At 43.7% G+C, this 14,444-nt stretch overlaps 1 protein-coding gene across 1 annotated transcript; it reads left to right on the forward strand.

The window, feature by feature from the left end:
- Positions 1-1,153: 1,153 nt before the first annotated feature.
- Positions 1,154-13,882, forward strand: gpr176 (G protein-coupled receptor 176). Its single transcript, XM_070849791.1, has 3 exons — positions 1,154-1,385; positions 9,141-9,393; positions 12,646-13,882. Exons 1-3 carry the CDS (start codon positions 1,154-1,156, stop codon positions 13,880-13,882), a joined length of 1,722 nt encoding a protein of 573 aa, XP_070705892.1.
- Positions 13,883-14,444: the final 562 nt, after the last annotated feature.

Here is a 14,444-nt window from a genome sequence, read left to right on the forward strand (position 1 = left end):
AAGGAGAAAGCAATGGGTTCACTGTCACTAACGGAAGCATAAGGTAAATGATAAAACACTGTTTTCTTTTACTGAGGCATGTCCTCCCCCATTTTTTTTTGGGTGTCTTCAGCAAACCGAAGGGGAATGTCACACACTCCTGTGAGAGAACAGACTGAGCAAGACAGCAGCAGGGGTGTAGCTGAGGTTTGGGTTAGAGTTATGTACAGTGATGCCATGTTATCTTCATTTATATATCTTAAAAAAACACCCTTTGTGGTTGACATAACACAGATTGATGTGTGTCTCAGTATTATAGAATTTCAGACCTATTTTAGAATGATCTCACTGATGTTTTCTAAAAGCCTGTTTGGATGATGACCATGACAGGAAGTTCACCATCTTCATGCACCAGCTGCATCACTGGTCAGTGTGTAATTTGGCCACACTCCCCTTCCTACCCCTGTTTGCCATTCATAAGATTCCGCGGAGTTTCTTGGTGCCATAAGAAGAGGAGGGGCTCTCCTCTCCAGTCTTGCACCTCTCTGCCCGTGAAATATTCCGTTGCAGGCTCCCCACACCAGCCAGTCTACCAATAAAGCGCCCCTGACTGCGCGATTGGAGTAACAGCCCTGACACGCACAATATTCTTCTGAGAGGTGATGGTGGTGTCTTCCCGGTGCTGCAAGCCTCATTCCCGGAATGGACACTTCGCATCCCGGTGTGGTTTTAGAGGTGCACCGGGTGTCAGAGAGCAGCATCCATCCAGGATCTCTGCGCACGGATTGGAGCGGCTCTGACTGATTTCTGCCTTGCATCCGCACTGGGAGATGATGGGGCGCACAGCCTGGGCTTGTCATGTCTCTGTGCTTTGATCTGTCTCCCTACACCATGTTTTTTGCTGCTGGTTTAACAGACATATTCCGTGACAGGGGATCGTCTGATCGCTGGCAGCGTTGCCTGCCTGCCTGCGTCCGTCTCGCATCCTCATTGACACCTCTACACGTGAGCTAGATTTTTTTTTTTTTTTTTCTCCCCCACCCTCCTTTTTCCATCATCATCCTCCCCGCAAGCAGTTCAGAAATGCCTCCTCAATGCCTGCTGCTGACATCCAGCAAGAGTTCATAAAAAATAAAAAAAAACCCATAACAGCCCACCAGGATCGTGAACCGAGATGGATAGTGGGAGCCGGGCTGCGACGGTCGGGGACGGTGCAGCCAATTTCACAGCAGCCCACCTCCTCAGGCTGGAGCTCCTGAACGCATCGAGCCCGCCGACCCGGTGGGACAGCAGCCCACCCGTGGAAGGGACCGGGCTGGACGAGCAGGAGCGCTTCATCCGAGAGCAAGCCTACCGGGACTTCACCACCACCATCCAGGTCCTCATCCTCATAAGTTCGCTTCTCGGTAAGTCCAATTATAGGAATAAGGAATATTGTGCATACTTGGCAGCAAAGGCCCCAAGACCAGGAAAAAAAACCCATGAATTATGGAATTGCTTCATGCTTTCCTCAACAGTTTAGTTCCTAAATCTGGCTTCCTTTGTGCCAGAATAATGAATATCTCTGAGGAACCGTGCAACAACAAACAAGTCCTCCAAAAGTAGCCCAGCCATCAGTGCCTAAAGACTTCAGGTGAACAGGGAGCAGCAGTGTGGTGTTTTCTGAGTGGTTAAAGCAACATGTGAAAAGACTCAAGAAGTCGTTGTCACAATTTTAAAGAATAAAAAGATGTGAAAGTATAGCCAGTGATTTAAAAAAAAGAAACCCACTTCTTGGCATCCCCAGTTTGGGAATGAGAGTGTCTCCTGTAGACACACCTACAAGACACTATAAAAATCCATAAGATGCTCCTTCTCCAAACTACAAGGCAGTGCCAGTCATCCCCCAGAATTGTGCAGACTTTTCCACACATGACAGCGTGGGATGATGCAGTGCACGGTGTGTTCACTTTCACCCCGACACTCCCTCTAATAGTTGCCTGCATGGTTCAGGCTGTGCCCGGTCACGCTGGCTGCACACGTCCTCCACACTCTCCTTACAATGGGCATGTTTTGAAATTATAGGGGGAGTCGAGACGTGCATCTCTTCTTCGGTAATCTACAACTTTCCCGTTAGCAGCCCTGGTCTCACAGCACTGCAGCAGCCCATATGGAGGGGAATATGTCACTGGAGGCCCAGGACTTGTCATCCTGTTAAGAATTGCGTGCCAATTTTGTCTGACTGTGTGTGTGAGTGTGTTTCATTCATACGTTAGTTTGAAGCTTACTTGAATATTGGATGTTATATCGGAGAATTACATTAATATCTTACTTGATCAAACATTGGAAAACATGCAAGGAGCAAACACAGACTAAAGCAAAACGTCAAATGTTTGCTTTGCACCCTCTTTCATCAAAGTTAGTTTTACCCATTGGCGACATTAGAAGTGTGAGCTACCTAATTCGCAATGAAATGAGCAAATATTGATAGCAATAATTTACTGTACCCATTCTGAGCTTCTTTCAAGCTGAATCTGTGCTGGCTCTGTGACAAATATTCCTGCTCGTGCCAGCAGGAGCAGAGGCTGCTGCTGATGAAGGAAGTGAGGAAGGAGCCGTGTGAATTGATGGCCCACGCCGGCACATCAGTCTCACACAGTCCTGGCTTTGCCATCCCTTCCATCTTATCAGCAGCCAGAAAAACAAAATCCTCCCGAAGAAAACGAGCGCCTCGTAGCAACGTGCTATTTGTCAAGGAAGTGGCTGTTTAACGTGCCGTCTCCTCACCGCGCACTGCACGCTCAGCCGTGACTGCTGTTTGCAAGAAATGTGGATTTAATGAGAGGCTGGACTAAATAGTGCAACATGATGAAATATGGTGAAACTGACAACAAAACTTGCAAAACACACGACCAAACGACTATTGCTGTGACTCAGTACCACCTCCTGCTGTGCAGTGCAGTCTGGCAGGGTCAGGGGAGCAAAACTAACCCTTCTAGCAGCGTTACTCAGCTGCCTACCTTTTCACTATTTATTGTGCTGCTTTTTAAAAAAGACACTTTCAGAGATGTGACTTAAAAGATGCCAGTGACTCTGCAGCCTTCGGGGAGATGCAGCAGACGCGATGTTAAAAAGCGCGCAGTAATAAACGCGGGCGTGATCCGTCGACATCTTAGCAAAGAGCAAAGCAGTAGCAGTGATTTCGGTGTTGTGTAGCAAATGTTAAAGCCACCATGTGTAGAATTTCAAAAAGTCAGACTTTGGTGCCCCACAGTGGTGGCAGCAAATAGACACTGTAGCTGACAGCAATACAGACTATCTTGGGCCTGATTGGTCTGCAAGCATAGACTAATATCTGTAACATATAACAGAAAAGATTAACATGATAATAATAAGAGTGGTACTATCCACCAAGTGTGAAAGTATGACCATTATTGAGTGTTGTCACTCAATATGTATAAGAATATATAAGAAATATTAATATGCATCAAATATCTAACTAAAACAGAAGGAGTCTCTGTCTGTCTGTGAGTCGCTCCTCTGATTTTCTCGACCTCACACTTGGAGTGTGTATTGCTGAGTTGCAGGGTTGAGTGCGAGCTCTTAAGATCCAACTGGACACATTAATTGGTTGTGTGTTACACCCGCAAGAAGTACACATCATGTACTCGTAGTGTGTTCAGAAGGGATCCCTATTAAACCGCTGAATAGCATGCTGGGCACAGCTTGCTCTCCGTCGCTCGCCGCAGTACATCAAGAACAGATGAAGAAGAGACTGGAGACGTTACATCGTAGCAAACTCAAACAGTTCCAGCATCAGTGATGCAACGCGACGCAGTGCTGAGTGTGACGTTGTTTGGATGAGCAGTTTTGTCAGTGAGGCAGCCGCAGGCGGTGAAACCAAGCCAGGCAATCGGGTTCCCGTTCCCAACAGGCACGTTTTGAACGGGCACTGCACTACGCTGAATCATTTTGAGGAGCAGTCACCATTCAAAGACTCATTCCAAGACTGATTGGAGACTGCAGTCGCTTCAATCCACCTATACAGCAAAAAAAAGTAATTCCATCTGTGAATGCATAAATAACCGATATAAAAGCGGAATAACCCAGAGAATAATAAAGCACGGAATAATAAAAGTGATGATGGCCCACAGGGCTGTCTTTGAGGTTTAGAAGCCTCCTTTTTACAATATCAAAAAGGTTTTAATGACAGGACAAAAGCCAGGATGCAGACAGACAGCACTTATTATCAGGCATGCACCTGCTTTTGGCTCCCTCATGCAGGCACTTTTCTTGTCTTAATACAATACTTGATCTCTACAGATCAAGTAATGTCTGACACATGTTCCATACATGTTTGATACATGCACATGAAAAAGAATAAGTGCTTCATGCACGTCCTTATTACTTTCCTTGTGTGCTACAGACGGAGATGTGCAGAGGTGAAGAGAAAATGTGACCTCCCTGCCAACAACTAGTGCTCATTCAATTGTAGCACTGATGTGGGCGGCTGGCAGTGTTGTCAGTGTGTGCACTATGTATAAGTGTTATCCTCTTTAAGTTTTTACCCAACAAGTAGCTTTAAAGTGGGAAAAAACACCTTAGTTCACACTGTGTGTTCTGTGCTGTTATATCCAGATCATCATTGAAGCCATATGATGTTTACACTGAGTGAAATCTGAAGCCAGAGACTTTATATACAGTACATTTCTCCAAAATTCAGCCTGGCATGTTTGGTGTCTCTGCTACTACAATCTGAAATAAAGCTTTGTTAGTTTGAACAAAGTTCAGATGACCCACAGCACATCAGTGATGATGAAGGACGATACAGTAACAAACACATTCATTCTCATACGAATTGTCTTATAGTTCACTGGCAAACCGGTATGAGAACTTGGTGCTGACTGTGCAATTTGAATAATTGCAAAGAAATACAACTATTTACCACTTCAAGTGTCCAACAAACTTAACCTATGAACCACCAGAATAGAGTAAATGTACACTTGTTCACAGATAAGATGATCAGTATGCTTCTCATATCTGTATACTAAAGATGAAGGTGGAGCACTCATAAGTTACACACATCGGCGGCCCTAAAACTCACTAATTAACCTGCTGTATCGCGTTTTTTACTCCTTACACAAACAGACAGATTGTGTCGCGGTGAACTGCGTGCTGTAAATATTTCTTGGCCAACAACAGCTGGCTGGAGTGACTTTCAGGAGCCTCGCTGTCACCGTTGCCAGATGTGACACCGTAAGAAACCCATAAGAAGAGAATGCTGTTGTTTGTTAAGACATAGTTGCACACAATTTATTTGACATTACATTTTCCCTTTCTGCTTGTGTAGTTGTGAAACAAACAAGATTAAATGGGTTCATTCGTCAGCTTTAGTGGTATTGACGAGGGAAGAGGTGAGTTTTAGTGCTAAGCTAGGCTAACAGTCTCCCGTGTGCTTCATGCACAGACACAAAAATCCCACTGATCGTGTCTCATTCTTATATCATAATCACAGAAAGAAAGAACTTTTTTTAAAATTTTTTATGGCATTCCCAGTTATTAGCAGAGACACTCTTTCCCCCAGATAAAGCACAGATCAGAGTCTGATTGTAAATCTGATTAATGTGCCACAGCGTGCATGGCACCAGTTAACATTAACCATTCACAAATAAGTCTTTCATTGAAGCTGAAGTAATTACAGCACAACAGGGATGCAGCTAACAAGGTGCAAGGCATGCTAATGATGTTTCACACTTTGAATTTCAACAAAACACACTACTATGTTTAGACATGTGGATGAGTCTAGTCTCTGAAAGCCCTCACTGATAACAGCAGCCTATTAACACCAATCCAGAGATGAAACAAGTTACTCTTATGTGTGTGACTCAGACAAACAAAGCATTTTTGATGTACTGGGGTTTTTTTTTTTTTTTTTTTTCATGTTGCTACCTGTGGTCGAGCTGCCATTTGTTAAGTGGAAAAAGCAATCATGTTTGCTCTTTCTCCCCATTGGCTGCTGTGAGTATGGTTGCCAAGGTGTTCCTCAAGTGCCAGGTGAGTATTTCAGGCACAAAAGGGCAAGTGATTTTACAGATGATAACATCTCTGACTAGAAGAGTCCCAATGTTGTCTGCATGAAGACACTTATAAAGGCTTACTGTGTTAGCTACTTACAGTTTGTGTAAAAGGCTCATGTTAAAACCAGCTACAGAAATTATGTTTTGTATTTATGGATGTTCGTAAAAATCCATTTAAATTCTTATGTAATGTGTGTTTAGACTTGTCGCTTCCACAGTTGCATGAAGGATTATCGAACGCAAAAACTACATATTTCATACCATCATCGTTATACAGCACATAATAAACGGCCTCACATGAAAAGTTACTTGTTAATTAGTGTCTGCAACAAATGAACAGGCTTCCTCTTTAACCTGTGTGTTTGTTTAGGTGCGGAATTCTTTAAAATGGGTGTTTTCTAATAATAAACATTGTGTTGGAGCTGTGATCCCACATGCGTGACTTGTATTGAAACCACTGAGAGGGTGCGACATTACATCATTGCAGCTGTGCTTAAATGAGACTCACACAGCTCCTGTCAAGAGCCCTCCATGTACATATATTGGTAAACACTGAAAATGGAATTAAATCCAGTAAAAAACTGTATTTTCAATTAAGACTGATGTTTTCCTGAAATATCCCCTCTTGTTAACCAAATCCACAATCTTTCTTTATTTTACAGTTGCCTACCTCTAACTACACATGTTTTGCCTTTCACAGCTATTGAAGAAATTAAGAATTTTCCCAACATTGGTACTGAACTTAATGTGTTTTGTTTTTTTTAACGGTCTGATATCGACACTCTTGTCCTAGAGCTGACATGACTGATGCTCTTGGCATGATGATGGCGGCACCAGAAAGCCTGTAAGAGGAAAGTCGGGGTGGATGCAAAGTCGTGTTAGACACAGATGGCCGCTGTTTGCATGTCGTGTCCAATCAACGGTCGACACTGCTGTCTTTTAATCATGACCTGTCAACGGGTTTGAAAGAGCACTGGCAAATAATGTTGTGCTGACTATTGCCAGATCAGAAAACTCAAATGAAGTTGGTTTGTAAGGCAATAGTGGGCTTTTATAGGGCTTTTATAGTGCAGTGGTTCTTTTAGGAACAGTGCACATATCCCTGTAAGTTTTAACCAAATTTTTTTTTCCTTGCACATCAGCTGGTAAAAGTGAATGTTTTCGAACATTTACAGACATCAGACACAAATAAAAGCAGGAAAAATGGTGGTTTTCTTCACCAGAGAACATCTTGCTCTGTGTCTGACAAAGAAAGCACAGCTAACACTCTGGGTAATTACATTTGGATTGTAACTGCCAAATGTAGGCTGGTATCACATGTGTCCCTGTGTGACCTGACATCCGTCAGTGCTCTACAGAGAGTAGAAAGTTCACCTTTTTAAACCTAATTAACAATCGTTACTGTCTCATCCCCCCAAAATGTAACGTAAAAATGCCACCCCTCTTGCACAAAATCCCATTGCAATGAGGAAAATGTGACTTTGCATTTCATTTATTGATTGCTATTGAGTTTTAATGTTAAGCCACGCTGAACATGCTTTATGTTGTTGTTGTTGCCTCGCTATGTGGAACAAATATTTTAATGAATTGGCAGCTGTGGTCTTAGAGGCAGAGTGAGTAGGCTTTGGCCAAGTCCACACGAGCATGGGTATTTTTTTAGAATTTAGATTTTTCTATGGGATTTGGCCTTTCGTTCACACACACACACACACACACACACACACACACACACACAAACATCCATGCGCTTTAGGTCAATGAAAACGAACCTGGAACCAGGGTGAGAATATTCAGACGTGTAGACAGGTAAAACAGACTTTCTGGCCTGTCACATCAGACTTTGTGGCGAAATCTCCTTTGCTGACAACATCATGAGTTTTTCCTTGTCAATAGGGTTTTTTTAAATGTTGACACATTAATCTAAGTTTTAGCTGCTGCTAAATTTCGTAACAGAGGCGTCAAAATTGACTATGGCCACATTGCTGCTCAGTGCTACATTATCCAAGACACAGACCCCGCCGCAATCGTCTATGGTTTTGGACAAGACCCAGTCCGACCTGTAGTTGGTGAGACAACTTGGAGACCAAAGTGCTTGTTGCTGCTGTCTTTGAGTGAGGGTAGACAACTGTCCTGAGATCGGCTGTCACTGCTGTCAAAAAACGCATCTATTTTGCAGATGAGCATAGATTACTATTACTTTTGGCTCTTGACAGTGCTTGACTTGCCTTTTTGCATTTTCATATGGAGTTTTTTAAACAGAAGAGGAAAAAAAAACCCATCTTCAGAAACACTCATGTGCGTGTGGAGTTGACAGCTCCTCCCTGACTTTGGATGCGTGCTTACATCCGGCACCTGGTTGCTACGTTCCTATGGAGTCCCACCCTCACACCTGATGTGCTGTTATTGGCTGGGGCTTAACACACCCGCTCCCTAAAGGCCGACCAGAAGGTGACCCAGATACACCCTGACCACAGAAAATGAGGAAAATACAGGCAGGGGGCAGAATCTCTGCACACACACCACCACACACTTTGAGTGGGCCGTAAGTGATGATCGAGAAGGATTATTTTAGCATGAGTCTGTATGTTTTTTAAGGAAAATCCTACTCCTTCTGCATTTAAATATTTAATGGCTCAAGGCACCAGTTCACAGGTAAATTTAATGATGGCGGAAAGTGTAAAATGAGGAGTCATTATTACACACAAGCTTTACTTCTTACTCCCTGGTCCATGCAATCATTTCATTCCTTAATTTATTCAACCACAGTGCTTTATGGAGGACACGGAGCTAACTCACATATAGATTACATAGTCACCCTTCTTTCATACCAATGCGCAATTTAGAGTCTCCAGGCGACCCCACTATTTTCTGTCTGGACTGTGGGAGGAAACTGGAGCCCCCAGAGGAAACCTAAACAAGCATGAGGAGAGGATACAGAAATATTCTGGGATTCAACCTTTATAGATATTTTAGTTGTTAAATGACAATATTCGCCAACCCTCCAACTCTGAGGGTTTTTTTCCTGCATTTACCTTCACTTGTACAGGTGACAGCAATGAAAGCAATGGCATCAACAAACTGTGTGATCTCCCCTCTTCCCCACAGGAAACGCCACGGTGTTGTGGTGCACCTGCTGCACGAACGTCTTTAAATCCGTGACCAACCGATTCGTGAAGAACCTGGCGTGCTCAGGCATCTGCGCCAGCCTGGTGTGCGTCCCCTTCGATGTGGCGCTCGGAGCCAGCCCTCGCTGCTGCTGGTGGCTTCAGACTCTGCTGCTCTGCAAGGCCATCAAGTTCCTCCACAAACTCTTCTGCTCGGTCACCGTGCTCAGCTTCAGCGCCATTGCACTCGACAGGTCAGTTCAGAAATCATGTTTGCCATTAGATACCTATCAGTTTGTACACATAGTTGAACCTTCATGGGACAATTTTTAGTCATAGCAAATTGCGGCTTGCATTTGGAATTAACACCCACCTCTCAAAACCAAGAGAGCACTCTGTCCTTTGTTTTGTTCTCACTTCAGCTCTATAGCAGAACACTGACTTTGAAACATGTGTTAGAAAAAGGCCCGTGGGCAACTCCCACTCGCTTCATGGGATTTGAAAGCACCACGTGAGAGAGGTGGATGGTTTGAGCCCATTCTCTGATCAGCTCATTAATACATTGCTTGGGCGAGTCCACCGGAGTAATTCTCTTCCTCAAAGTGGAGACTTGTGGAGACAAACATCCACACTGCCCGAGTGGAACAACATCACACCGGGGCTCAACTCTGGAAGATTATTTTCTTTTTTGTGGGGGAGAAAGTTTTTTTCAATTTCCTTCTACACCCTGTGGCGTGGACGAGACAGGGGGGGGGGTAGCGATCGATGGAGCATGTGTATGCCACGCTGAGCGGCCTCCCTGCACTGCTAAAAGCTGCTGCTAAAAGCAGCCTGAGATGGCTGCTGCTGCCCACATACAGCCTCACGCACACACACACACACACACACACACACCATTTTTTAAAAGTATTGCTTGCTGATCATGCCTGTGCTGATCTGGAAGCTAGCTTAACCCAACTAAACATCTTTCATTCTATTTGTAGCAGTATTTTTATAGGCTATTACTATAAACACCTAACCAAACTATAAGATATTTTAGTATGGTTTAATTGAATTGAATTGAATTCATTTCTTGCGGTGACACTGGCAGTATTTGAAACAGCACACGATGCTAGCAGTACGTAATGATTTGGTCAAAATATAGTACGCTGTGTGCTGTATGCAAACAAAAGTCAAATCTGCAGTATGCCCAAGATACCCAGATGTTGCCTACCGTGTCCCTCAGTGCAAAGCTCCTACAAAGCAGTTCACCAAAATCTGTTTCTGATGAAATCTGAGGCAAGAAATAAGCCGTCCAGCTGCTGAAATGTGGCTCATATTAGATCTACAGGACCAAATTTAAAAGTTTGTTCTCACTGTCGTTAAACTGCTTTCTGGGCTGCTGGCCAATTAGCTTACTACTGTGATTTCCCATAGAGGTTAGCAAGTCCGAAGTTCTGAAGTTATGCTGTGTAACTTAAAACCCATGCGGTTTCCTTTTTCATTTTCCTGATCCTTACTTTTATTGTTTTATATCGTTAGATATCTTGCAAGTCAGTCTGTCCATGGTCAGCTAGTTAAGCTACAGTGCTCATCTGCAGCTACACTGCAATTTGTAATCTTTTAAAATCTTTTTTACATAACTACAGTGACAATTATCACTGTAATAGAAGTTTATGGAACTTCACAGCTTTTAAGTATCTCCTGTATATGCTCCTCACACATATTAATATATTAAAGGCATGAAAACGTGGTTATCTGTTTGTTGCAATGCATCAATAATTGTATTTGTGTGTGTGTATTTTAATATCTGTAATATATGTTTGGTGTGTTGTGTTTAAAAATCTTGAAGTTTCCTCAGAATGTATCCGACACTAGATATTATGTCAGTACAAAAACTAATATTGGATAATTGCAGCACTCACAGGCAAAGCGGAATTTAGAACCTATGCAGGATATGTCAAAAATCAGCATCAATTGCACATCAAAGTGTGTGGTTAATTTAAATTTGACGGTGATTGCAGTAAGATCCTGTATCGTTGCAGCTTTGTCTCAGCCTTGCTTTCAATGCTACAAAGATTATTTTGCTTCCATAGCAACTAATACAGTCAGAATGCTATCAAAGCAATGAATTATTTATTCTCATGGAGGCCAGTCGAGGCTGTGGATACGAGCAGGCTGAGACTGCAGCAGTCATAGGCTCATGTTCACACACACACACACACACACACACACACACACACACACACACACACACACACACACACTCATACACTAGCATGTGGTGATGAGGGAACAGTCCAGGGAAATAAGCGAGCCCTTCATGCGATTTGTTTTGCGTATTATTAAGGGATGACAATAGAATGAGAGACAACCTACACACTAGAGTATTACCCGTGATTCAGATATGAGGAGGTTTATTAATGCATTAGCTGCTGTGCATTAAAAAACACACACGTGACTTCAACCTCTCTTGTAAGGTAGTGCAGATAAAGAGAGACAAAATCCTTTCATCCCAATCCAATAAAGCAATGAACATTAAATGTGCAGACTTTTTCTTTCCCCCCTATTGTTTTTTTAAGCAAACTTACAGGCTTTTACATTGTGTTATTTTTTGGGTCATTGCATTATATCAGAAGCCAAATTCAGTCAACAAAGAAAATATTATTAATGATTTTTTTCCTAATGATTATGAGCTGCATTGTTGGGAAGCTTCTATTTGATAAAATGTGTGGTCTCAATTTGTCTTTTTCCCCTGTTCAAAGTATTTTACAGAATAATTTATTAGATATGAATCATTTTAATCCTATGGAAAATACCTCACAAAACTAGCAGTGACAAATTATATGAATAAACCCCTGTAATACAGCAACACCATAAATGTGTTAAAAGCCTGCAGGATATATTTGGTATCTACAAATTGTACTAAAAAGCAAGTGTACCTTTTTCATTATTGCCGGTCTTTCAGCTTATATAACTGGTGCATGAATAGGTGGGTTTGTACGCTCTCCTCAGCAAATCCATTTGAAGCTTGGGTGAGGGGGGTCATAGTTTTAGTTATACTTAACTTGATTAACTACATGCCGGTTAAAAATAGCAGGAATGTATTTTCAGACCAAGATGCTTCAGCCTCTGTTTCTGATGTGATGCATTTTTGGCACTTTTTTTTTAGTATTTTCATGCAAATCATCTTAAGAGAGATTTTCAAAAGCTGCATCACTGCATTTAGACGATGGGCCTTTTTAACAAAAGTTTTTTTGACTTGTCACAGAAAGAAAAGCCCAGGTGTTACTAATAACATTTACTTCTATTCAAGTGTCCCAGAAAGCCATGACAGTATGATGGTGGTTAGACACGTACACCGCCAGGACCCTGACACTGAAGCAGCTAAATGGGATACATTCATTTTGTCTCACACCAAAGGTGTTCAAATTTTCTTCTGTGAAAAAGACCCATATGTAAGTCTTACTTGTTATATTATTTTATTTTGTTGCTAATGCTGAAATAATTTGTCTCTTTGTGTCTAGATACTACTCTGTGCTGTATCCGTTAGAGAGGAAGATCTCAGATGCAAGATCCCGAGATCTGGTCATCTATATCTGGGTCCACGCGGCGGTGGCGAGCCTCCCTGTGTTCGCTGTGACCAATGTGACGGATGTGTACGTCACGTCGTCCTGTTCAGATGATCACGCCCGCTCCCTGGGCCACATGGTGTACGTGTTGATCTACAACGTCACCACGTTGATCCTCCCTCTGGCTCTGGTCTTCCTCTTCATGCTGCTGATCCGTAGAGCGCTCAGCGCCAGCCAGAAGAAGAAGGTGATAATCGCAGCGCTGAGGACTCCCCAGAACAGCATCTCCATCCCGTATGTGTCGCAGAGAGAGGCTGAGCTACACGCCACTCTCCTTGCAGTGGTGCTGGCTTTCTCAGCCTGCAGCGCCCCCTATGGGGCCTTGGTGATTTATCGCACTCTTTTGGCAGACACTAAAGAGCTACCCGTCTCACTGTATCTGACAGCACTGTGGCTACCTAAGGTGTCCCTGCTCACCAACCCACTCCTGTTTCTGACTGTTAACCGCTCGGCGCGTCATAGCTGGCTGGACCTGCTGGCCAGGATTCACAGACGTTACAGCCGCCGCAATGTGGTCAGCACCGGGGGTCTGGCCTCTTTAGGGGCAGAGGGTGTGATTGGGGAGCCGGTGGGACTGGAGACAGCGGGCCGCTCTGGAAGCCAGCTTCTGGAGATGTTCAACATCGGCCAGCAGCAGATATTCAGGCCCTCTGAGGAAGAAGAGGAAGAAGAGGATGTAGAGAATGAGATCCCTTCTCAAGGGTCAGGAGGCTGCTCTGGGCCAAAAGAGGACAGCAAGGGTGGGTCGAGACTGGGGAGCCTCAGAGGGGAGGTGATCACCAAAAAGGAGCCTTTGCAGGGGACAGGGGGAGGGCTGGTCATCACCAAGGATGGCCCTCCTTCGATCATAGCACCTCGGGCCTCTCCAGTCTCCACATGTGCTTACGCCTCCTCATCTCAGGTGGCACCAGCTACACCCACAGAAGCTGAGGACTCTACACAGTTTGGTTTTGGACCCTTTGAGCTGCCACCTCAGTGGTTACCAGAGACCAGGAACAGCAAGAAGAGACTGCTGCCTCCATTGGGTAACACTCCTGAGGAGCTGATCCAGACCAAACTGCCCAGGCCACGGCCTGAACGGAGAATCAGCAGGAACAACAAGGTCAGCACCATCCCCACTGTGGACCCATGAACTATTCCTGCTGGCCACTGATCTCCAACATGGGACACAACTTACAGGGGAAGCCTCCTGGGTTTACTAGGCCTTGGCAGGATATTAATGTGTCAAGCTGCTTGGTGAAATGGTTTTTGGATCATTTAAACCTTTTCACCCTTTTTCAGATTTTCTCAGATGCAGTGTAGAAGTCCAGGTTTTCCACTGTACTGGACAAAACCTTGATGCACGAGGCACTGCGGTTTTCAATCAATTTGATACCAAATATTTAGAATGCAATACTGAGAATTACTGTATGTCTGCTCAGTCCAACTGCACCAGATCCAATTCAATGATCCAACATGATTGAGAAGACAGATACCTTTTTGAATCCCCCTTTTTTTTTATTAGAGCTGGCATGAGCTGTTAAATGAACACACACAACTCCAATTATCCTGAGAGATGCACTGATACTGAATAATATATGTCCATAGCAAATAATCAAGTGAGGATATCGAGCCTCCTAACAAAACATTTTGCTAAATGGTAATGCTGTGATTGCACTCTGTAAATGAACTCATCTCAGTGTCTGTCCTTAATC

The sequence above is a fragment of the Pempheris klunzingeri genome, chromosome 18 (assembly GCF_042242105.1).
Source record: "Pempheris klunzingeri isolate RE-2024b chromosome 18, fPemKlu1.hap1, whole genome shotgun sequence".
Lineage (NCBI taxonomy): Eukaryota > Metazoa > Chordata > Actinopteri > Acropomatiformes > Pempheridae > Pempheris > Pempheris klunzingeri.